This window comes from Canis lupus, chromosome 17 (assembly GCF_048164855.1).
Source record: "Canis lupus baileyi chromosome 17, mCanLup2.hap1, whole genome shotgun sequence".
In the NCBI taxonomy this organism is placed as follows: Eukaryota; Metazoa; Chordata; class Mammalia; order Carnivora; family Canidae; genus Canis; species Canis lupus.
In genome coordinates, this window is record NC_132854.1 from 54,402,239 (window position 1) to 54,429,083 (window position 26,845).

Consider the following 26,845-nt stretch of genomic DNA (forward strand, 5'->3'; position numbering starts at 1 on the left):
AAACTACCAAAACTGGAACAGGAAGAAATAGAAAACCTGAACAGGCCAATAACCAGGGAGGAAATTGAAGCAGTCATCAAAAACCTCCCAAGACACAAGAGTCCAGGGCCAGATGGCTTCCCAGGGGAATTTTATCAAACGTTTAAAGAAGAAACCATACCTATTCTCCTAAAGCTGTTTGGAAAGATAGAAAGAGATGGAGTACTTCCAAATTCGTTCTATGAGGCCAGCATCACCTTAATTCCAAAACCAGACAAAGACCCCACCAAAAAGGAGAATTACAGACCAATATCCCTGATGAACATGGATGCAAAAATTCTCAACAAGATACTGGCCAATAGGATCCAACAGTACATTAAGAAAATTATTCACCATGACCAAGTAGGATTTATCCCTGGGACACAAGGCTGGTTCAATACCCGTAAAACAATCAATGTGATTCATCATATCAGCAAGAGAAAAACCAAGAACCATATGATCCTCTCATTGGATGCAGAGAAAGCATTTGACAAAATACAGCATCCATTCCTGATCAAAACTCTTCAGAGTGTAGGGATAGAGGGAACATTCCTCGACATCTTAAAAGCCATCTATGAAAAGCCCACAGCAAATATCATTCTCAATGGGGAAGCACTGGGAGCCTTTCCCCTAAGATCAGGAACAAGACAGGGATGTCCACTCTCACCACTGCTGTTCAACATAGTACTGGAAGTCCTAGCCTCAGCAATCAGACAACAAAAAGACATTAAAGGCATTCAAATTGGCAAAGAAGAAGTCAAACTCTCCCTCTTCGCCGATGACATGATACTCTACATAGAAAACCCAAAAGTCTCCACCCCAAGATTGCTAGAACTCATACAGCAATTCGGTAGCATGGCAGGATACAAAATCAATGCCCAGAAGTCAGTGGCATTTCTATACACTAACAATGAGACTGAAGAAAGAGAAATTAAGGAGTCAATCCCATTTATAATTGCACCCAAAAGCATAAGATACCTAGGAATAAACCTAACCAAAGATATAAAGGATCTATACCCTCAAAACTATAGAACACTTCTGAAAGAAATTGAGGAAGACACAAAGAGATGGAAAAATATTCCATGCTCATGGATTGGCAGAATTAATATTGTGAAAATGTCAATGTTACCCAGGGCAATATACACGTTTAATGCAATCCCTATCAAAATACCATGGACTTTCTTCAGAGAGTTAGAACAAATTATTTTAAGATTTGTGTGGAATCAGAAAAGACCCCGAATAACCAGGGGAATTTTAAAAAAGAAAACCATATCTGGGGGCATCACAATGCCAGATTTCAGGTTGTACTACAAAGCTGTGGTCATCAAGACAGTGTGGTACTGGCACAAAAACAGACACATAGATCAGTGGAACAGAATAGAGAATCCAGAAGTGGACCCTGAACTTTATGGGCAACTAATATTCGATAAAGGAGGAAAGACTATCCACTGGAAGAAAGACAGTCTCTTCAATAAATGGTGCTGGGAAAATTGGACATCCACATGCAGAAGAATGAAACTAGACCACTCTCTTTCACCATACACAAAGATAAACTCAAAATGGATGAAAGATCTAAATGTGAGACAAGATTCCATCAAAATCCTAGAGAAGAACACAGGCAACACCCTTTTTGAACTCGGCCACAGTAACTTCTTGCAAGATACATCCACGAAGGCAAAAGAAACAAAAGCAAAAATGAACTATTGGGACTTCATCAAGATAAGAAGCTTTTGCACAGCAAAGGATACAGTCAACAAAACTCAAAGACAACCTACAGAATGGGAGAAGATATTTGCAAATGACATATCAGATAAAGGGCTAGTTTCCAAGATCTATAAAGAACTTCTTAAACTCAACACCAAAGAAACAAACAATCCAATCATGAAATGGGCAAAAGACATGAACAGAAATCTCACAGAGGAAGACATAGACATGGCCAACATGCACATGAGAAAATGCTCTGCATCACTTGCCATCAGGGAAATACAAATCAAAACCACAATGAGATACCACCTCACACCAGTGAGAATGGGGAAAATTAACAAGGCAGGAAACCACAAATGTTGGAGAGGATGTGGAGAAAAGGGAACCCTCATACACTGTTGGTGGGAATGTGAACTGGTGCAGCCACTCTGGAAAACTGTGTGGAGGTTCCTCAATCAGTTAAAAATATACCTGCCCTACGACCCAGCAATTGCACTGTTGGGGATTTACCCCAAAGATACAAATGCAATGAAATGCCGGGACACCTGCACCGCGATGTTTATAGCAGCAATGGCCACGATAGCCAAACTGTGGAAGGAGCCTCGGTGTCCATCGAAAGATGAATGGATAAAGAAGATGTGGTTTATGTATACAATGGAATATTACTCAGCTATTAGAAATGACAAATACCCACCATTTGCTTCAATGTGGATGGAACTGGAGGGTATTATGCTGAGTGAATTAAGCCAGTCGGAGAAGGACAAACATTATATGTTCTCATTAATTTGGGGAATATAAATAATAGTGAAAGGGAATATAAGGGAAGGGGGAAGAAATGTGTGGGAAATATCAGAAAGGGAGACAGAACGTAAAGACTGCTAACTCTGGGAAACGAACTAGGGGTGGTGGAAGGGAAGGAGGGCGGGGGGTGGGAGTGAATGGGTGACGGGCACTGGGGGTTATTCTGTATGTTAGTAAATTGAACACCAATAAAAAATAAATTAAAAAAAATTCTTTGAAACTTATTACCTAGTATATTATCTTGTTGAATGTTCCATGTGCACCTGAAAATAAAGTACAATCAATAGTTGCATTTTATAAATATTAATTAAGTTAGTAGGCAAGTTGTTCAAATTTTCTATATGTTTACTGATTTTCTCTATTGTTCTATCAATAATTCAAAAAAGTTGTTAAAATCTCCAATGTGATTGTAGATTTGTCTCTTTTTCTTTTTAGTTCTGTCAGTTTCTACTTACGTATTTTGAAACTCTGATAAGGTAAATTCACATTTAGTATTATTATTCCTTTTTTATTAATTGACTGACTCTTTTCAACTTAGGAGTCCATATTCTGAAATCTACTTGATATTAATACAGCCACAACCAGCTTTCTTTTTTTATTTTTTATTTTAATTCCAGTTAGTTACTATGCAGTGTTGTATTAGTTTCTGGTGTACAACACAGTGATTCAGTACTACCATATATCATCCTGTGCTCATCACAAGTGCCTTCCTTCATCCTCATCAACTATCTCACCCCTCCTCCCACCCACTTCCCCATCTGGTAACCATTAGTTTGTTCTCTGTAATTAAGAATATGTTTCTTGATTTCTCTTCCCCTCCATCTCTCTTCCTTTCTTTCCCCTTCCTTGTTTTGTTTCTTAAATTCCACATATAAATGAAATCATACGGTATTTGTCTTTCTCTATTTTGCTTAGAATAATACTCTCTAGCTCTATCCATATTATTGCAAATAGCAAGATTTCATTCTTTTTTACAGCTGAATAATATTCCATTATAAATTGTATGCAATTCTTCTTTATCTATTCATCAACTGATGGGCACTTGGGCTGCTTCCATATGGTTATTATAAATAATGCTGCTATAAACATAGGGGCATGTAACTCTTTGAATTAGTGTTCTTGTATTCTTGGGGTAAACATCCAGTAGTGTGATTGCTGGATCATAGGGTGGTTCTATTTTCAACCTTTTGAGGAACCTCCATACTGTTTTCCATGAGGTTGCACCAGTTTGCATTCCCACCAATAGTACACAAGGGTTCCTTTTTCTGTACATTCTTGCCAACACCTGTTGTTTCTTGTATTGTTGATTTTAGCCATTCTGACAGGTGTGAGGTGATATCTGATCATAGTTTTGATTTGCATTTCCCCAATGATAAATAAGTGATGATGAGCATCTTTTTGTGTGTCTGTTCGCTATCTATAGGTCTTCTTTGGAGAAATGTCTGTTCACATCTTCTGCCCATTTTTTAATTGGATTATTTAGTTTTTGGGTGTTAAGTTTTATAAGTTCTTTATATATTTTGGGTACTAACCCTTTAGCAGATATGTCATTTGAAAATATCTCCTCCCATTCTATAGGTTGCCTTTTAGTTTTGTTATTTCCTTTGCTGTGCAGAAGACTTTTATTTTCATGTAGTCCCATGTATTTTCTTTTGATTCACTTGCCTCAGGAGACATACCTAGAAAAGTGTTGCTAAGGCCAATGTCAAAGAAAGTACTGCCTGTGTTCTCTACTAATATTTTTATGGTTTCAGGTCTCAATTGAAATCCTTAATCCATTTCAAGTTTATTTTTGTGTATGGTGAAAGAAAGTGGTCCTGTTTCATTCTTTTGCATGTAGCTATCCAGTTTTCCTAGCACCATTTGTTGAAAAGACTGTCTTTTACCCATTGCATAATCTTGCCTCCTTTGTTAAAGATAAATTGACCTTTCAATTGTGGATTTATTCTCTGGACTTTCTATTCTGCTCTATTGATTTATGCATCTATTTTTGTGCCAGTACTACACTACTGCTTTGTAATATAACTTGAAGTCTGGATTATGCTACGTCCACTTTTGTTTTTTTGCTTTCAAGATTGCTTTGGCTATTTAAGGTCTTTTGTGGTTCCACAGAAATTTTAGGATTGTTTGTTCTAGTTCTATGAAAAATGCTGTTGGTATTTTGATAGAGATTACATTAAATCTGTAGATTGATTTGGGTAGTACAGACATTGTAATGATATTTGTTCTTTCATCCTTGAGCATGGAATATCTTTCCATTTCTTTGTGTCATCTTCACTTTCTTTCATCAGTGTTTTATAGTTTTTAGAGTACAGGTCTTTCACCTCTTTGGTTAAGTTTATTCCTAGGTATTTTATTATTTTTGGTGCAATTATAAATGGGATTATTTTCTTAATTTCTCTTCCTATTGCTTCATTATTAGTGTACAGAAATGCAACAGATTTGTATATATTGATTCTTATCCTGTGACCTTACTGAATTCATTTATCAGTTCTAGCAGTTTTTTAGTGGTCTTTAGGGTTTTCTTTCTTTTTTTTTTTTTTTAGGATTTTCTATACATAGTGTATATAGTATCATGTCATCTGCAAATAGTGAAAGGTTTACTTCTTCTCTACCAATTTGGATGCCTTTTATTCCTTTATCTTGTCTGATTGCTGTGGCTAGGACTTCGAGAACATGTTGAATGAAAATGGTGAGAGTAGACATCCTTGTCTTGTTCTTGACCTCAGGAGAAAAGCTCTCCATTTTTCATCATTGAGTATGATGTTAACTCTGGGTTTTTTATTTATGGCCTTTATTATGTTGAGGTATTTACCCTCTAAACCTACTTTGTTGAGGGTTTTTATCAATGAATGGATGTTGTACTTTGTTGATGATTTTTCTTCATCTATTGAAATGATAATATGGTTTTATCCTTTCTCTTATTGATGTGATATATCATGTTGATTGATTTTCAAATATTGGACTACCTGCATCCTGAAAATAAATCCCACTTGATTGTGGTGAATATTTTTTAACGTATTGTTGGATTCAGTTTGCTAATATTTTGCTGAGGATTTTTGCATCTATGTCATCAGAACTGCAGTTCTCTCTCTTTTTCTTTTTGCTGTGTCTTTATTTGGTTTTGGTATCAGGGTAATTCTGACCTCACAGAATGAATTTAGAAGTTCCCCTTCCTCTTCTATTCTTTGAAAAAGTATGAGACAAATAGATACTAACTTTTCTTTAAATGTTTGGTGGAATTCACCTGTGAAGCCACCTGGTCATGGACTTTTGTTTTTTTGGGAGTTTTTGATTTCTGATTCCATTTCATTGCTGGTAATCAGTCTGTTCACATTTCATTTCAGCTTTAAGAACTTTCTTTAGTTTTTCTTGTAGTATAAGTCAACTGAAAGCAAAATCTATCAGCTTTGCTTTATCTGAAAATTGTCTCAGCCTCATTTAAAAAAAATATTTTCATTAGATAATAGAATTAATATGGAATTCTTGCTTGACATTTTTCTTCTATTAGCAATTTAATGATGCCTTTCATTTGTATTGGCCTCTATTGTTTCTAATTTTAAAAACTTAATAATCAATTATAGCAAGGTTGCAAGATACAAAAGTAATGTTACAAAAGTCAATCATTTTCCTATATGGTGAACAAATAAAATTTGAAATGAAAAACACAATACCATTTACATTAGCATTGGCCCAAATGAAATACTTAGATATAAGCCTAACAAAATATGCATAGGATTTATATAAGTTAAGCTGTAAGACTCTGATGAAAGAAATGAAAGAATAATTAAGCAAATGAAGAGATATTCCATGTTCATGTATAGAAAGTCTCAATATAACCAACATGTCAGTTCTTTCCAACTTGACCTATAGATTCAATGCAAACCCAATCAAAACCTCAGCAAGTTATTTTATAGGTATCAATAAATTGATTCTAATGTTTACATGGCAAGGAAAAAGACCTAGAATAGCCAACACAATATTAAAGAAGAACAGAGTTGGAAAACTGATGCGATCCATCTTCAAACCTTACTGTAAAGTTGTGGTAATCAAGATAGCATGGTACTGGTAAAAGAATAGACAGATCAATGTAACAGAAATACAGAGCCAGAAAGAGACCCACATAAAAACAGTCAACTGATCTTTGACAAAGAAGCAAAGGTAATACAATTAAGCAAAGACAGTTTTTTTTAAGAAGTGGTATTGAAACAATTGGACTTTCACATGCAAAAACATAAATCTAGATAAAGACGTTTTTTATACCCTTCACAAAAAGTAACTTAAGTAAATCACAGACCTAAATATAAAATGCAAAGACTCTTAGAAGATAACTTAGGAGAAAACCCAAATGATCTTGGATATAGGTGATAACTTTTTAGGTGTAACACCAAGGCACAATCCATGATATAAATAATTGATAGGCTGGACTTCATTAAAATTAAAAACTAGCTCTATAAAAGACACTATCACAAGAGAATGATAAGAGAAGCCACAGATCAGGAGAAAAGATTTTAAAAAGCCAGATCTGATGAATGACTATTATTCAAATATACAAATAACTCTTAAAACTCCACAACAAAAATCAGATTTAAAAATGGGGCAAAGACCTTATTGGACACCTCACTAAAATGATAGACAGATGGTAAATAGCATATGAAAAGAGGTTCCAAATCGTATGTCACCAGGGCAATGAAAATTAAAATAAAAGATACCACCACATACCTATTTCAATGGACTAAATCTGGAACCTTACAACACCAAATGCTGGTAAGGATATGAAGCAACAGGAAATTTAATTCATTGCTGGTGAAAATGCAAAATGGTGCAGCCACTTTGGAAAACAGTTCAGTGATTTCTAAGGAAACTAAATACACGCTTACCATATAAACCTAAGAATTTCACTCCTTGGTATTTAGCCAAAGGAGTTGCAAACTTATGTCCATATAAAAACCTATACACAGATGTTTATAGAAGCTTTATCCATAATTGTCAAAACTTGGAAGCAACCAAGATATCTTTTAGTAGGTGAATGGATAAATAAACTGTGGTATTTCCAGACAAGGGAATATTATTTAGTGAGCGCGCACACACACACACACGCACACCCCAAAACTTCTATCAAGGCATGAAAAGACAGGGAGAAACCTTAAGTGTACTTTACTAAGTGAAAGAAGCTAATATAAAAAAAAAGTCTACAAAATGTATGATTCCAACTACATGATATTTTGTAAAAAAGCAAAATTATGGAGATAATAAAAAACTCAGTGGTTGACAGGGGTTAGTAGGGAGGGAAGGATGAAAAGACAGGGCACTGAGGATTTTTAGGGCAGGGAAATTCTTCTGTATGATTCTAAAATTATGGGTACATGGGGTACCTAGGTAGTTCAGTCGACTAAGTGTCTGCCTTTGGCTCAGCTCATGATCTCAGGGTCCTGGGATCCAGCCCTCATCGTGCTCCCTTCTCAGCAGGGAGCCCACTTCTCTCTCTCCTGCCCACTCATGCCCTCTCTGTCTCTCAAATAATGAATAAAATCTTTTAAAAATTATGGGTACATGTCATTACATTTGTCAAAATCCATAATAAGTACAATGACAACAGTGAATCCTAATGTAAACTATAGACTCTGGGTGATAAGGATGCTTCAATGTAGGTCCACAGTTTCTAGTTAAGGATATTGGTAATATGAGAGGCTGTGGGCAAGAGTAAGAGGTAAGGGAACTGTCCATACTTTCTGCTTAATTTTGCTATGAACCTAAAACTGCTCCAGAAAATAAAGTCTATTTTAAAAATCCATTATCATTTTCATCATTGTTTTTATGTATTTAATGTGACTTTTTTTTTCCTGGCTGCTTTTAAGGCTTTTTTTCTTTATATTTGATTTTCAGTAGCTTGACTATGATTTTCTTTTCTACTCAGAGTTTGCTAAGTTTCTTGAATCTATGCATTATTTTTAGTCAAGGTTGGGACATTTTTGGCCAATATTTCTGAATTTTGGCCAACATTTTTTTCTGTTCCCTTTCTCTTTCTCTTCTCCTTCTGGGACTTTAATTACCAATATGTCACATTTCTTAACCTGGTCCCACTGGTTATTTAAGCTCTATTCATATCTTCAATTTTTAAATTTTTCTCTATATGTTTGATGATTTCTACTGATGTCTTCAAGTACAAGAAAGATCTTGCCTTCTGTTGTGTATAACCTGCTGTTAATTTCACCCAATAAATTTCTTTCAACTTTTTCAATTCTAAGATTTCCATTTGGTTGTCTTATAAGATTAAAATTCTCTCTCTTTATCCAACTATCCACTTTTCTATAGAATATTTAACATATGTACCATAATGTTCAGCCCTTTTCTAACAACTTCTGAGTCAACTGTGATTCTGTTTTGATTATTCTCTTTGTTATGGTAATATTCTATTTATTCACATGTCTAAGAATGTTTCATTATTAACTTAATGTTGTATATATATTATAAACTCTGGATTCCATTATTTTCCTCCAAAGTGTTGAGTTTTGTTCAAATAATCAGGTAAGTGATTGGTAGAGCATGTTGATCTTGTGAGACCTTATTTTATATTTTTGTTAGAGTGTCTATTTCAGTTTTGTTCTTGAGTCTAGGCCTTGTCCTTAGTCTGGTTTTGTCTTAGTTGTGAGTGTGGTCTCTATTCATAAGGTGTGGCAATAGTGAGCTGTTGACAGATGCTGTAGTGGGCTGATGCTGAAATTCTAGCATTCTAGCTCCTTGGAATTTTATCCCCCATGCCATGTTCAGCTTAAGTTAAAGCCATGGATTTGAAAGGAGCTAACAATGAACCTAGAGGGTCCCAATAAGACCAAATTTAATATTTACTCAATCAGCCTCATGAGCAGAGGGTAAAGATCCATGAAACAGTATGAAGTGATTATAAATTAAGATAGTAGTAGTAGTAGTAGTAGTAGTAGTAGTAGTAGAAGTAGTTGTGGTGGTGGTGGTGATAATTGTTAGAACAACACATTAAGAATTAGAAAGATCATGGACCTTACCTTATGATCCAATGGCTCTACCTCCTGATTCAAAGGGTGTGTGTACATTACTTTTTTTTTTTTTTACGATTTTATTTATTTATTTGAGAAAGAGAGTGTGGTGGGACGAGCAGAGGGAGAGGGACAAGTAGACTCCTGATGGGGTGGTGTCAGAAGATGCTAATTGGGAAGCCAGGGCTTTTCATCTACCCTGGAAAGTAACAAATCACACCCTCTGGTATCAGTGACTCCCATTTGGGGATCCTGGACTTCTACTCCAATCTAAGGGTAACAAGGCATCCCTCCCGCTTCTCACATAATGTCAGACAAGGCCTACTAGAGAGTTAGGACTTTCGCCACCTACTGTTACTCAGTAGTAACAATGCCATGTTCACCTGTTGTCAATATAGGCCACATAAGAAGCTCAATTGTATTGTCCCTGCCCGTCCCAACCAGAAGGTTATCAGTAGAGGCCTAGTGGATAGTAAGAACTACCACTTATGGCCACCAGTATCAGTAATCCTCTCTTTCCTCCCTGAGTGTCAATGGAGACAGACTGGAGAATCTGAACTTTCACCACTATCTGGAGCTAACAATGATCCAGAGGCTTAAAATGTAATACCCAGCATGTCCATATTTCAATAGAAAATCACTCATCAAACTGAGTAAGAAGTAATCAACATGTGCTAATACAAAGAAAACACAGAAGTTAGAATTATCTGACAAGCCTTTTAAAGCAGTCATCATAAAAATTCTTCAATAAGCATGCCTGAAACAAAAATACATAAAGTCTCAGCAAAGGAATATATAAAGAACCAAGTGGAAAAGATACAATAACCAATATGAATAAAAGGAACTGAGGAAAGAATCAATGAAAGGAAGACAGAACGCGGTAAATTGCTCAATCTGAACAACAGAGAGGAGAGACAGAAAAAAAGAAATAAAGAGTCTGAGGGGTCTGTGGAATTATAAAAAAGATCATTTGTGTCATCAAAGTTCTGGAAGGAAAAAAGAAAAGGGGCAGCACTGGAAAAAGTATTCAAATAAATAACTGAAAATTCTTGGGATGCCTGGGTGGCTCAGTAGTTGAGCATCTACCTTTAGCTCAGGGTGTGATCCTGGGTCTGGAGATCGAGTCCACATTGGGGTCCCTGCAAGGAGCCTGCTTCTCCCTCTGTCTAGTCTCTGATTTTCTGTGTCTCTCATGAATAAATAAATAAAATCTTTAAAAAAATAACTGAAAATTCTCAAATTTGGCAAAAGACATAAACCTATAAAATCAAGTACCTAAGAGGATCTAAATGGGATAAATCCAAAGAAATTCATGCCAAAACACATCACAGTAACTTCTGAAAACTAAAGACAGAGGAAATCTTGAAAGCAGCAAGAATCAAACATCTTGGAGTGATACTGGCTCCTTCTGGGGACATCACTAATCATCAGGGAAATGCAAATCAAAACCACAATGAGATGTCACCTATCAGAGTGGCTAAAAGCAAAACAACAGAAGTAAGTGTTAGCGAAGATGTGGAGAAAAAGGAGCTCCCATGCATTGTTTGGGGAATGAAAACTGGTATAGCCCCTGTGGAAAACAATATAGGGAGGTTCCTCAAAAAATTAAAAATAGAACTACTATATATGATCTAGTAATTCCACTATTGGGTGTCTACTCAAAGCAATAATTCAAAAGGATATATGCACCACTATTTTATTAAAGCATTATTTACAATAGCCAAATTATGGAAGCAGCCCAAGTGTCCATTGATAAATGAATGGATAAAGAAGCTTTATATATATATATGTATACACACACACACAATGGAGTATTATTGAGACATAAAAAAGATGAGATCTTGCCATTTGCAACAACATGGATGGATCTAGAGAGTATAACGCTAAGTGAAATAGGTCAATCAGAGAAAGACAAACACCATATGATCTCATGCATATGTACAATCTTTTTTTTTTTTTTAAAAGATTTTATTTATTTATTCATGAGAGACACAGAGACAGAGAGAGGCAGAGAGAGGCAGAGACACAGGCAGAGGGAGGAACAGGCCCCATGCAGAGAGCCTGACGTGGGACTCGATCCCGGGTCTCCAGGATCAGGCCCTGGGTCAAAGGCAGTCACTCAACCGCTGAGCCACCCGGGCTGCCCGCATATGTACAATCTAAAAAGCAAAACAATCCTGAGCCTGGGTGGCTCAGTGGTTGAGCTTCTGCCTTTGGCTCAGGTTGTGATCCTGGAGACCTGGGATCAAGTCCCACATCGGGCTCCCTGCATGGGGCCTACTTCTCCCTCCACCTGTGTCTCTGCCTCTATCTCTGTGTCTCTCATGAATAAATAAAGAAAATCTTAAAAAAATAAAAATAAAAAAAATAAAAAGCAAAACAACAAACAACAAAAGAAAGAGACAAACCAAAAATCAGACTCTTAAATACAGAGAACAAACTGGTATGTGCCTGAGGGAAGTGGGGGCATGGGTAAAATAGGTGAAGGGAATTAAGAGTATACTTATTGTGATGAGTACTAAGTAATGTATAAAACTGACATATTGTAAACTTGAAATGAATTTAACACTGTACGTTAATCCTACTTCAATTTTTTTTAAAAAAGGAAAAGAATCAAACCCATTATCTATAGGGAGAAAAACAATTTGAGTGACACACGATTTTTCATCAGGTCATGGAGATCAGAAAGAAGTGGCATGGAATTTTTCAACTGTGGAAAGAACTGTCAACTCAGAATTCTATGTGAAGCAAAAATATCCCTCAGGCGTTAAAGGGAAATCAAGATCTTCCCAGATGCAAAAAACTAAAAGACTTTGCCCCTAATAGACTTATCCTAAAATAAGGATTTTAGAAGTTTTCTAGAGAGAAAGGAAATGGTAAAAGGAATTTCAGAGCATCAGGAATAATATGGTAGGACAAAACACAGGTAAATACAATAGACAAATGGAGAGGTCATAGCTAATGATTATGGAATTTCTTTTTTGAGATGATGAAAATTTCTAAAATTGTGGTAATAGTTACAAATTATCTGTGAATATACTAAAAACCATTGAATTATGCACTTTCTATGGATGACTCATATAGTATGTGAGTTGTATCTCAATAAAGTTGTTTTTAAATATCAGAATAGTGGTAGCCTAAGGAAAGGGGCACAAAATAATTTCCTGAGCATGAATGGTTTTATATCTTGATTTAGTAGGTGATGGCAACACAGGTGTAAATATATATTTTAGTCAAAATTAATCAAGCTAAATGTTTTAATTTATATACTTACTCTTATAACAATTATACCTCAGTAAAGAATATTAGAGTAAAAAATTAATAGGTAATCTCAAATTCTTTTCTGAAATGCTTTTTACCAATAGTATATTAAAATTCTAGTGCTCCTTAACAACTATAGTATTGATAATATGAGGGACTAAATATGGGACCCCATTGTGGTTTTAATTATCGATCTGTTATTGTTAATTAGGTTAGTCATTTTTCCCATTGTTTTTAGTATGTTCCAAAAATAAGACTTTTCATATCATTTACTCAATGTTCTATTGGCTTGTTTGACATCTTCTTATCTCTTAATTACTTATAGAATCATAAATACCTTCTCTCAAATGAGTCTTGTATTCTCTATTGTTATGGTGCTTTTATTATTAATAATCTAGAAATTTATGATCTTGTCAAAAGTAATATTTAAACATGCAGTTCATGATTAAATATTACTTTTTTGTGTGTGTATATTTTAAAAGAAATACTTCTCTAACACAAGTGGATAAGTTTGTCTCCTAAATTGTCTTTAATCTTCCTGTAAGTGATTATACATGTGTTATAATATAGGAATACACTTTTATTTTTAAATTTGGTTTATTTTTCCATGTGGCTAACCTATTTTGTTTGTACCATTTATAATGAATTATATCTGGATTCTTTTTTCTATTTCATTAATCATTTTAATTTTATTTTGATGCCACTGATAGTGTCTTACTTTTTTTAGTTTTATAATAAATCTTTATCTAGAGGGTAAAAAAAATTGAATTACTAGAAAAATATAAGTAATGATGTTTCTTAGATAAATGTTTTATAAAAATGAGAATTTTTATCTTCAAATTTCTCAGATGCTTTTTTATTATTTCAAATTAGCCACAAGCAAACGCATCTTTTAGTTTTCAAATTGTCTTAAGAGTGAAAATTATTTATTTGCCCTCAACAACATATTCTTTTTCATTTTTGTTCTCCATTCCTTTAAACAATAATGACCATAAAAGTCTACTAGTGGTACCCCAAATTTAATCTTTCAGTTTTGCATATGTTTTTTGATTCTTAACAATTGAAAATATGAAGTCAGAGAGGTTTAGAATACTAATGACTTCCATTGTCTCTTTATTTTAAGGAGTTTCTAATATCTCTTTAGTAATAGTTATCCTTTTTGACTTGATAGCCCTTGATAGCCCTTTATAGCCCTTGATAGCTTTCTGGCCATCAATCAAGAACCAAGGTGCTGGTAGAATGAGACTGTAGTAATTCTAGGCCACATTTTAATAGAAATGAGTACTTGTTTTATTTGAATACATTTCACATATTTAAGTATCTGAATGAGGGAGTTGTCTCTATCTGTTAATGATTTAACTTTACTACTTTTTATAGTTTTTGTTCTCTATTTTAGAAATTGAGAGTAAACTATGGAAATTATATAGTATAAGCTCAAGAAATGATACCATAAAACTTTGAAATCATATAATTAAGTCTTACCTCTATTTCTTTTCTTAATTTTTCATGTGTCTTTTTTTCTTCCTCAAGAAAATAAGTTTTTTCAATGATAGATTCTTTTACAGTGATAATTGTATCCTTTAGCTTTGTAATATCTTCCTATATGTTTATAAAGTTTAAAATATACAAGTCAAACAATGAATGGTCAATATAAGTTAAATATTTTCAGCATTTCTATAATTTTTTTAAAAATCTAGCCATCGCATTTAATTTTGGTAAACAGTATTAGAATATTACTTTGATACAAAGAATAAAGAACTATTATTCAAATAAATCTTTGTTTTAAAAACTTAAAACTAAAACTAAATGCAAATAAGATATTAAAAGTCATAGTGTCCATTGCCTAGCAACAATAACTAATAATATAGTATATGTTAACTAAATTGAATTTAAAGAAAAAAATAATAAAAAATAAGAACTTAAAATAAAAATTAAAGGTAAATAAGACATGAGAAAAGTGGTAGTCATAGTAGCAATTGCCTAGCAACAGTACGAAGGATATTTTTAAATTCTCTAGTAAGAAATGACAGATATCCATTTAAGTGGATATCTCCTATTGTCTTCAAAAAATAATATTAAAAATAGAAAAATTCTTAAGGTACAATTATTGATATTGTTTGTATAACAGCATTAAGCACATAAAATTTATTTGAATTGATTGGATTCATTAGCTTAAAAAGCTAGGGCTTCAACATTTTTGTGAGTCACACTTTCTAAAACAAATGGATTAATTATTCACTGCAATTTTGACTACATTTTTTTTTATTAATCCACAGGGGATTTGAGAAATTCCTTTATTCATTTGTACATCTGGTGTAGTTGTTACATAACTCACATATTTAAGTTTTTAAAAGTTGTGAAAATAATTTCTGAATCTAGTTATGGCAATCATTGGTATTTTATTAAGTTAATGATACATTCATCACTTAATAAGTGTACTTGCAAAAAAGGAGTAATAGAAAAAAAAGTTCTGATAAGTGATTTTTCAAACCTGTACTTGTTTTATGTGATTTCCTTCTGGATTTTGGAGATTTTGCATAAGTTCCTCTTTCATTGTTTTTAGTTTTTTAACAAGCTCTCGTTTTTCATGGAGTGCAGTCATCAGTGACCATTTGCTTTCTACCTCCACCAAACTATCTTTATGCGCTTTTATTTTTGTATAATATTCATTATATTTTATCATATATTCCTCAAAGTGTTCCTGGGCTGCTTCTATGTCAAATTGAAGCTTTACATTTTCTGTATGTAAGGATTTGATTTGAGTTTCCAGATTCCCACACTGAAGTTTGGCATTCTCTATGGCAGCATCCTGCTGATAAATTTGCCTTTCTGTTTCTTTAGTTTCTGCAGAGACAGATGCTATTTGGTTTTTAAGCTCACGGAGTTCACTCTGTAAAATATTTCAGTACTATTAGTACTAACTCATGATATTCAACATAAAAATGTTATTGTTTTGATCCATAAGTCTGTAGTAAAATCACAACAAAAACATATTTATCATATATAGAAAAATTGATATACAATAAAAGTAACCATTCAATAAGTAACAAAATTATTTTATAATGTTAGAGGTAGCCTAGAATGATTTCTTACTTTTTTTTTTAGATTTTATTTATTTATTCATGAGAGACACAGAGAGAGAGGCAGAGACATAGAAGGCGAAGCAAGCTCCCTCTGGGGAGCCCGACACCAGACTTCATCCCAGGACCCCAGGATCACGCCCTGAGCCGAATGCACTCAACCACTGAGCCACTCAGACGTCCCTCTGTTTCTTACTTTTTAATGTTCATCTAAAATATTAAAGTTTCATCCCTTGTGGTAACATTTCATATATAAAAGTTACTTTACAATCATTTAAATAATATATTTATGGACATCAGAAGTATACACTGAAGAAAGATAATATGATAAAGCCCTAGTAAAAATCAAAAGATCTAGACTCTAGGGCCCTTACTGCCATTTACTAGTTGGTATGATCATACATAGCAAACTTAATTGCCCTATCCAAAGCTTACTTTCTTATTTGTAAATGTATATAAAGATGTCTGTCTTACCTCTCTGGGGCAGCATTTCTCACAGCACCTCCTTTTTAAAACCTACTTTTCACACCACCATTCTTCTCTGGTTCTCCTCAGATGTCTGAGCATTCCTTCTCAATCTCCATTGTTCCTTCAAATACAGGTCTTCTTCAGGTCACAATCATAATTTCCTCTGCTTATTCTATGTATACTCCTTGGGTAATCTTATCCATACTTACATCTTGAGCTACATATATGCCGATGATTCACAGAACCTAAGTGGCTGTTGAGTCCTATACCTAGGTGTCACTGGCTAATCTCATATTCATCATGTACCCCAAATCAGACTAATCCTACTCCCCTTCCCGTCCTGTTCTTCCTTGCATTACTTATCTATTGTCAGAACCACAAAAACTCAGTAACATACAACAATAAATGTTTATTGCTCACATGAATGGGAGCAACTGGAATTGGCTAGCTGTTGACATTGGTTAGATATGCTCAAATGTCTGGGGTCGCTTGGCAGTAAGATGGTTTGGTTTGGCTGACAAGGCTGGCTTAGGTGTCTTGGCTTTGCTTCATATGTATCTTAAATATGGTGGGCTAAGCTAGGCATGTCCTCATGATGATAGCAGATGGAAGTACAATTATGGAAGAGATTGTTCAAGCTTCTATTTATAATATCTGTTAACATCTCAGCTAGCCACATGATGAAACTCAGTCAAGGGGTAGAAGTACCCACTCACTGTAATAATATGTGGCAAGGGTGTACAGACACAGTCATATAGACATAAATATAGATGAAGAATTGGGACCAAAAATGCAAATTACCACACCCCTAGTTTCCCAAACTAATTAATTAATGGTACTACTTTGGGAACCAGCCTTAATTCCTTCCTTCTCTTTACTATCTGTTTATAAAATTTTATAGATCCTCCCATCAAAACAACTCCACAGGGGATCCCTGGGTGGCTCAGCGGTTTGGCGCCTGCCTTCAGCCCAGGGCGCAATCCTGGAGTCCCGGGATCGAGTCCCACGTTGGGCTCCCTGCATGGAGCCCGCTTCTCCTTCTGCCCGTTTCTCTCTCTCTCTCTCTCTCTCTCTCTCTATCATGAATAAATAATAAATAAAATCTTTAAAAAAAAAAAAAAACAACAACTCCACAGACCATCATCCATTCGTTTTTTTTCTCTTCTACCTAACATCATCATTATCTTTAAATAAATATATAATTTTGGGATAGGTCAGTGTATTAAAAAGACACACCCAGCTATCCTTTTCCTGGCAGAGATGAGAGAGAAAAATACAACATGCAGATGAACTTCAATTTTTATCTCCAGCTCTGATATTCCAAATGCCCACTTGACATTCCTCTTTGGATACCCAACAGACATCTAAAACTATATGTGAGGGATCCCTGGGTGGCGCAGCGGTTTGGCGCCTGCCTTTGGCCCAGGGCGCGATCCTGGAGACCCGGGATCGAATCCCACATCGGGCTCCCTGCATGGAGCCTGCTTCTCCCTCTGCCTGTGTCTCTGCCTCTCTCTCTCTCTGTGTGACTATCATAAATAAATAAAATCTTTAAAAAAAAATAAAAATAAAACTATATGTGATCAGAAAAGAATAATATATACACCCAACACATTCCTCCCCTAGTCTTCCTGATTTCAATAAATTGCACCACTTTACACCTAATACTCAAGACCTACAAGTCATCTTGATTCTTCCCTTTATCTAAGCCCCTACCACACAACCTATTTACTAGCAAAGCTTGATGGTTGGGCCTTTAAAGTAAAATCCCAAATTCACTTCTGACCAATTTTTGTAGTGTGGCCTGATTCCTGACTTGTCTTCCTATTTCTGTTTTTCCCCCTCTCCCACAATCATGTTCCACACATCAGACTGAAGAATCTTTCAAGCACATAGTCATATCATATTACTTCCCTGCTCAAGACCTTCCAATGATTTCTTATTGTGGTAATAATGAAATTCAAATTCCTTAATGTGGCTTACAAGGTCATATATCCTCTAGTCACCATTTATTGTGCCTTCCCTCCCATGTTTTAGTCTCCCCTCTTCCAGCCTCTTTTCTGTTTATTAAATATGCCCAGTGCCTTCCCATCTTGAGGGTATTTGTAATTTTTCTCTCAACATTAAGACTTTTCTACCTCTAGTTATTACCTTTTGGGGTCTTTGTCTTTTACAATTCAGCTTTATTATTATTCTTCAAATAGTTTTCCCTGAATTAAAATATAAATTAACCATCTATCCTCCCCCTTGAGTTACTCTCTACACATTATTGCATTTCCTTTGTAACACATCAATTAATGGAATTACCTTTTTTGTTTATTTCTTTATTGCCTGCCTCCCCTGATTAGAAAGTCAGCCCCATGAGTGCAGTAACTTTGTCTATCTTCTTTACCATTATCTTCTCAGTACTTAAAATAGTACTTGGTACAATGAAGATGCTCAATAAATATTAAATGATTGAATGAATGAAGCACAGGGATATATCCAGTGCCAGCTAGATCAGGTTATTGACACTATTGATCATTCTGGTGAAAGATGGTATTTCTACTGATTTGGTCATCATCTCTTCTCTCTCCTGGAATAATGTAATAGACTATTAATATTTTTCCCTGGCTTTAGTCAATTCCTTCTTCAATTCATTTCTATGCTTTCCCTGGAATTCATTGATATTGTTTTCCTCCTCCTCCTCTACTTCTTCCTCATGCCTAACCCCTCCTCTTGCTTCCTTCTTTTTCCTCCCCTTCTTCTTTCCCTCTCCTCCTTCTCCTTGTTTATAGATTTATTGAGGTAGAATTTACATGAACTGCATATATTTAAGCTTTACAATTGATGAGTTTTGACTTACTTTTATGCTCATGAGATATCACAATAAAGATAATAACCATATCCCTTACCCACAAGTTTCCTCCTGCTACTTTGCAATCCATCCTTCCCTCTCCATCTCTCCATTCCCAGACAACCATTCATTTGCTGTCTGTCACTAAAGCTTGCATTTTCAAGAATTTTACATAAGTAGAATTTTATCATATATACTTTTTTAGTCTCACATATTTCATTCAGCATAATTATTTCTGGATACATCTGCATTGTTGTATATATCAGTGCTGATATATCACTGAGTAGCATTCTATTGTATGGATATACCACACTTTGTTCTGATGGGTATTTGGGTTGTATGCAGTTTTCCATTAAGCATATACCTTCATTTCTCTTGGGTAAACAAATATCTAGAAGTTTAATGGCTAGATTATACAGTAAATATATTTTAATATTTTAAGAAACTAAACTGTTTCCTAAGTGGTTGTACTTACTTCTGTGAATAATAACAGTTTTACTTCCTCCTTTCAGTATGGATGCCTTTTATTTATTTTTCTTTCATGATTGCACTTGCTTGAACCACTAGTACCATAGAAAGAATAGAAGTGATAAAACCACATATCCTTGCCTTGTTCCTGATCTTAGGAGAGAAACATTTAGTCTTTCACTATGAGGTTTGAAGTTGGCTGTGGGATTCATAAAGGGATATATATACCCTTTTTCAGATTAAGGAAGTTCTACTCCTGCTAGAGTTTTTATCATGAATGAATGTTAGATTATTAAAAGTATTGTTTTGTGCTTCTTTAATTCTCTTTCCAAAATATAAATGTAATCATTTTCTCTCTTGCTTAAAGCCCATCGAAACCTTCCTATCGCCTTTAGAATAACGTCCAGGGTTCTTATCAAAGTATGTATCTCCCACCACTTCTCAAAATATACTTTATGCTATACTGCCAACAAACTATATATATAGTTGACCCTTGAGCAACATAGATTTGTACTGCATGGGTCCATTTATAGGCAAATTTATACATATATTTATATATATATATATATAAAGATAGTACAGTTACTGTAAATCTATTTTCTCTTCCTTGTGGGTTTCTTAACATTTTTTTCTCTAGCTTACTTTATTATAAAAATACAGTATATAATACATATAACTTACAAAATATGTCTTAAGTGACTGTTATGTTATTGGTAAGTATTCTAGTCAATAGTAGGCTATTAGTAATTAAGTTTTTGGGGAGACAAAGTTATATGTGGGTTTAATTGGGTCAGAGGTTGGTGCCCCTAATACCCACATTATTCAAGGATCAACTGTAGTTCTATGAATGTATCAGATGCTACTTCAGGCCTCTGTGAATTTTCTCAGGATCTTGTCTAGGATACCATCCTCCTCATCCCCTAACCCTTAAACCTGTCCTAGATACCCAATTATTCAAGTAAACTCCAGTGTCTTCTTTTAAGCTCAACTGAAACATCACTTTGTGATCATTCCTCCTTCAGTGTTAAATCTGTGTTCATGCCTCTATTGTTCACTTTTCTACCTTGAGTATGATTATTTTTTTCTGACCTCTTCAATAGACAAGTCAGGACAATAGCAAAATGCTTAATAGAAAGTAGGCCCTCAATATAAGTGAAATAACATCTGTGAGACTCATTGAAGACAGAAGTTTTACATAAAATGTCTTTATAAAAGCTAAGACATTATTATTTTTGTATTATATTCTTGCAAAAAAGTATTCTTTTCTAAAAGTGATAAATGCAATGCAAATATTTATAAGAGAACCATATTACCATGATAGTATAATTATTATCATATATCTGCTGATGCATTAATACCTAAAGCCAACATCAAAATCCAGCTCTATACTGTCCACCAGAGCCCCAGCAGGATACTTTACATATATTTACAAATATTAATTCATTTAATCCTCATGAAAACCTTGAAGGCAGGTCATAAATTATCTCCACTTTACAAATATGAAAAAAGAAGGGTAGAGAAATTAAACCATGGAGCAAAAGTAGCAAATCTTCTTTCAAACTAGGCAGCTGGGCTCTAGAGCCTATTTGTTACTTCTATAATATATTTAATAATAACCTTTACAAAGCACATAGTAAAGATACCATTCCCATTTTTGCTTCTTTAGCTACATTAACAGAGTATAGTTACATCTAATTGTGCTGCATACAAAAAAACAAGCATGGCTTCCAGATTCCCTGCAGTGTAATTATGAATATATTATGAAATGTAAGGAACACAAAAATGTTTCCTATCAACTTGAAATGTACACTGACAACTATAACTCACAAGCCATGGCTTTAAAAACATTGGCTTAAAAACTTAACCTTCCTTCAATTTAGTATTTTAGGAAAAACTATCAGTAGAAGTGAGTTTAAAATAATTCTAGGTGATACATTGGGTTTTATATGTACATACTACAGTTGTAAGGACATTGCTGAATCCTTATATATTGGGTGTGTAAAATGTTCCAGGAAACTGAATTACTTACATAGACTTTACTTTGGGATAACAGAATAATTAAGGAGTAAACATGAAAAACAGGAGTTTCAAAAAGCCTCTCAAAATTAAGTATCCTTAATAACTTTCCTGTTAACAATTTAATATCGTTTTGAAGAAAGTAATAACTCGTTTAAAGGACTATATAAGGTGGATTACCTGCAAATGTAATAGAACTTTTTTGTTTTTTTCTATTTCTGATGTTTGTGATTGTTGTTGCTTTGCAACTTGTTCTACTGCATCAGTTAATGAAGATGTGCCTTGGTTAGCCAGAGCTGAACAAAAGAATAAAGTACATAATAAAAATTTAAGTGCAAACATTCTAAGAAAGATATTATTTCTTCACTCAAAGTCATGAAAAATATGATGTTTCTCATTAATAAAGTAGACTTAGGGTTAGTAATATTCCCTGACTATAAACAAAACCGAAATCAAAAGCTTTAACAATACACAATTTAGAAATCCCTACTGTAATGTTAAACCTGTTCCTGTGTGGAACAGTATAAATATTTTGATTATCCTCATTTTTTTTTACCCAGACCACTTACACATATGCATAATTACAGTGCTACCGTAACAACTATATAGCAATTATAGTTGATGAATTTTCATTATAGGCCTGCATTTTCAGGTTGTTATGCCTTTTCTAAACACCATGTAAGTTTCTTCCTGGAGAAATTTAAAGGCTTCCTTCTATTCTATTTGGCTAAATATTTTAACACAATTATTCTATCATACTACTTTTTTGTTGCTGCTTATTTTTCAATTATTTATTTCTTGAGATTGCTTCATTACCTTCTTCAGGAACTCCTTGACTCTTCCTTTCTTTGTTGCCTGACATTCTACTGTCTTTCTCCCTTTCTGGTTCACCTCTTTTATGCCTACAAAAATAAAAAATTTTGATAATTTTTCAGTTTTGTTTATTCCCCTGTCATATAACCTGGTGATCCTGAAAACAAATTAATTGTCTAATATCTCACAGGGATGGCAATGATATTTCATCATTAGTTCCAAGAATTAAAACACAATGGTTAAGTAAGAAAGTTTAGGAGGAAAATAGCACTCTATTTGAATCTTGGTTCTCCTGATTTTTAGCTGTTATGATCTTGAGCAAGTTTTTAAACTTCTTTTTTTTTTTTTTTTAGTTTTTAAACTTCTTTGATCAGGGTCCTCATCTGCAAAACCTCACAGGGCTGTCATAATAATTAAAGTAATATAAAATTAAAGAATTAAAGATATATATGTAGCAAGTAATGTAAAATTAAGTAATTAAAGTAATACATGTAGCATGCTTAGAATAGTGTGTGTGTATATAATATATACATATATATATATTACATAGTATGTTACCATATATACTACATATATAGTGAGTCATTAGTTATTATGGACTCTGTCTAGGGTTTCCTTTGCTAGTTCCTCCTCAGCTTTCTCATCTATGTCAATGTCCCAGTGCTAAGTCCTGAGGCCTGTTCTCTATAGTCATTCTTCAGGTGATGTCATCTAGTTGCATAGCTTTAAAATCTACTTACAGGTTTTATCCTATTTATATATCTAACCTGAACATCCTTCTTGAGCTCCAGACTGATTCCAAATTGCCTATGTGATATCTTCACTTAGATTTTTACAGGAATTTCAACTTAATATATTCCACACTGAACTCTTGATATCTGTTCACTGCATCACGATCACTAAATCTCCTCCTTCAGTCTCCTCCTTTCAATAAATTACAGGTTTTTCTTATTCAGGCCCCCAAACCCTGGAGACATTAGCAAAGAGGTCTCTAGAAGAGTGTAGAGCCCATGGCAATTCAACAAGAATTGCCCAAGATAATCATAAACAAGAGCTCATTATTGATGTTTCAAGGCGTCTGTAAGACATTTTCCAAGTATGTGGCCCTGGACTTCTGCCCTAATTGTTTACCCAAAGGACAAGCCAGAATCTTGACTTTTATATGCTGCATGTAATTCTCTTAGCAAAATTTATTGGTTCTATCTTTAAATTATATTGGAATCCAGTCACTGCTTACCATTTCTAAATAGTATCTTAGTAGAGAAGTCTTCCCAGATTAATTTTCTCTAAAACATGACCTGACCTCCCCTTCTTCATTCTCCACTTTCTTACTCTGCCTCATATTTCTTTTTTTTTTTTTTTAAGATTTTATTTCTTTATTCATGAGAGACACACAGAGAGAGGCAGAGACACAGGCAGAGGGAGAAGCAGGCTCCATGTGGGGAGCCCGATGCGGGACTCGATCCCAGGGCTCTAGGATCACACCCTGAGGCAAAGGCAAAAGCTCAATCACTGATCCACCCAGGTGTCCTGCCTCATCTTTCTTAATAGCATTTGTCACTACTGGTATTTTATATACACTTGTTTCTTTTCTATCTCCTTTTATTAATGTAAGTTCTATGAGGGCAGAGACCTAGAACAGTATCTGGCACTTACTTAATAGATGTCTATTTGTAGTCTGTCTCCACTCCAATTAACCCTGTTCTAATGATAGACTTATGCTCCTAAAATACTGTTCCTACCATGTCAACATTCCAGCCAATCTTTAACTCTATCACAGATGGCATCTTCTTTAAGAAGTCTTTTTTTTTTAATCTTTCTTGCTAGATATGATCCTTCCCTCTCTTTAGTACAATTGTTTCTATATCTCTATTATACCATGATAACAATTTAGGTCATAGAATAAGATAGAGCTAGCTTTGAACTCAGGTTGTACAACTTACTAATTTATTAGGTAAATTCTTACCAAGCAGGGCCTCAGATTCTTTATAAAACAGAAATAATAGTAGTACCTAACTCATTAGAATAACTGTGAGGACTAAAATAAAATTATTTATGACAGCATCAGGTTACCTGGGTGGCTCAGCGGTTGAGCATCTGCCTTCAGCTCAAGGGCGTGATTCCGGGATCCAGGATTGAGTCTCACATCAGGCTCCTTGCAGGAAGCCTGCTTCTCCCTCTGCCTGTGTCTCTGCTTCTGTGTGTGTGTGTGTGTGTGTGTGTGTGTGTGTTTCTCCTGAATAAATAAAATCTTAAAAAAATTACATGACAGCATTTAGCAAATTCTTGCTACTCGACAGTTTTTTATCTTATTATTTCCATTATTTTATACTACATTGCTTCGTTCGTTAAACTGTAAGCTCCAGGAAGACAAATATAAGGTCTTGTTTTTGGATTCCCTAAAAAATTTGGTGAAGAAATCTAAAAAACAAAGAAAGGGATGCCTGGGTGCCTCAGCAGTTGAGCATCTCCCTTTGGCTCAGGGCATGATCCTGGAGACCCAGGATCAAGTCCCACATTGGGCTACCTGCATGGAACCTACTTCTCCCTCTGCCTGTGTCTCTACCTCTCTCTCCCTGTGTCTCATGAATAAATAAATTAAATCTTAAAAAATAAAAATAAAAAAATTAGATTTAATAATAAAAATATAACTAGCACTTCTTGATCTCTATTTCTGAAGCAACTCTTGAGTGACATTTATTTAAGCTGTTTGTGAAAGGATATTTGCTTTAAAGTGGGAAAGTTTTAGGGGCACCTGGGTGGCTCAGTCAGTTAAGCATCTGCCTTTGGCTCAGGTCATGATCTAGTCTTGTGTGGGATTGAGCACCAAGTGAGGCTTCCTGCTCAGAGAGGAATCTACTTCTCCCTCTTTCTCTGTTCCTTTCCCCTTACCTCCCCTGTGCTCTCTCATTCTTAAATAAATAAAATCTAAAAAAAATTGGCAAAGTTTAAGTTTCTTCTGGATCTCTACTGGAGAATGGACAAAAGATAAAAATGAAAACAAACTACTGCCATCTACTGATAATTCATTAAAAATGTGTAAATCAATGAAAATCAGAGTTTAGAGACTAGACAGTATTAATTACTCTTTCATTCAAACCACATATGTGGATACATGTAATGTGCAAAGTATTGTGAGGAATATAAAGATGAATTAAGGGCAGCCCCTGTGGCCCAGCGGTTTAGCACTGCCTTCAGCCCAGGGTGTGATCCTGGAGACCAGGGATCGAGTCCCACATCAGGCTCCCTGCACAGAGCCTGCTTCTCCCTCTGCCTGTGTCTCTGCCTCTCTCTCTTTTTCTCTCTCTCTGTGTCTGTCATGAATAAATAAATATTAAAAAAAGATGAATTAAATGTCTAATGAAAAAAACAGTATCTACAGTATTTAATGGTAAATGTCCAACTTACGTATAAAACACAATCATTTAGAAAAAATACTTTCAACTAAAAAAAGGTTAGCTTACAGAAAACAATGTAATGCAAATACTATAATAATACTATAATAAAATACCATTCTTCTATAACTATAGTCAACATTTATTGAGTACTTACAAATAATTAGCATTTTTTGTAAGTGTTTTTACATTAATTATCTTTATTTTCCCTCAAAGCAATCCTATAAGCTGGATATTATTTTTACATATATTTTGTAGATGAGTAAACTAAGAGTTGGAGAAATTAAGAAATTAGCCAAAGGCCTTACATCCAACAAGTGGGAAAGATGGAATTTGAAACAATTAGTATCCAAATTAACATTTATTAAGCACTTAGATTTGTACATTATCTCTTTTGCTTTGAAGAGGCAAGCCCCTCTATTTGACTCTTGGGAGAATTTAAAAAGGCCATGGTTCCAGCTTTTGGAAACTCATCATCTGGTACCTCGTCTAAGTTAATGAGCAAAATAAAGCAAGGCTGTCAAACTCCTCTGGGGCTTTTGAGAGCTTTTAGCTTAGAAGAATTAAGAGGAAGCAATTGTATATGTGCACCCACATCACATAAGCACTGTTTTTCATTCTGAATGGGAAAAGCTGTCATGTGAACCTGCTAGGTAGTTAAAGTAATTAAGTTTATAATTTCATTCTACCCTTTTAGAATAGAAATCAAAAAACAGATAATTTTTCTTTGTGTGAAATTGTTTTTGTTTTCTAAGTGGGCAGGGTACCTTAATTTCTAAAGCTGATATTTAACTGAGAAAGCTAAAAAAAATTAGCCTGGAGAAAGATAAGATAAAAGAGTTCCTGGAATCAAGCAAATTTTAAATTATGGCCTATATTTGTCACAAACATGATGAAATCAAATTTGAGTGGTTCAATTCCAACAAGTAAAGATAATAGTGGGAAAAACGTGATACATTGTATAAATGAGTA

At 34.5% G+C, this 26,845-nt stretch overlaps 1 protein-coding gene across 15 annotated transcripts in view; it reads right to left on the bottom strand.

Moving 5' to 3' along the window:
• Positions 1–26,845, bottom strand: part of CCDC122 (coiled-coil domain containing 122) — a 43,670-nt gene that overhangs the window by 12,091 nt on the left and 4,734 nt on the right. For 7 of the 15 annotated variants that reach the window (XM_072782982.1, XM_072782981.1, XM_072782984.1 and 4 more), the window contains 4 exons: positions 22,482–22,567; positions 21,846–21,961; positions 15,289–15,687; positions 14,280–14,396 (listed from right to left, as the gene is read on the bottom strand). In XM_072782982.1, the coding sequence (XP_072639083.1) occupies positions 14,280–14,396; positions 15,289–15,687; positions 21,846–21,961; positions 22,482–22,527 (678 nt within the window). In that variant the 5' untranslated portion in view covers positions 22,528–22,567. Of the gene's footprint in view, positions 1–2,751; positions 2,787–14,279; positions 14,397–15,288; positions 15,688–16,351; positions 16,467–18,652; positions 18,921–19,656; positions 19,745–21,845; positions 21,964–22,481; positions 22,568–24,551; positions 25,917–26,845 lie in introns of those variants that run through there. The other 8 variants (XM_072782986.1, XM_072782987.1, XM_072782990.1 and 5 more) reach the window with 7 other exon arrangements.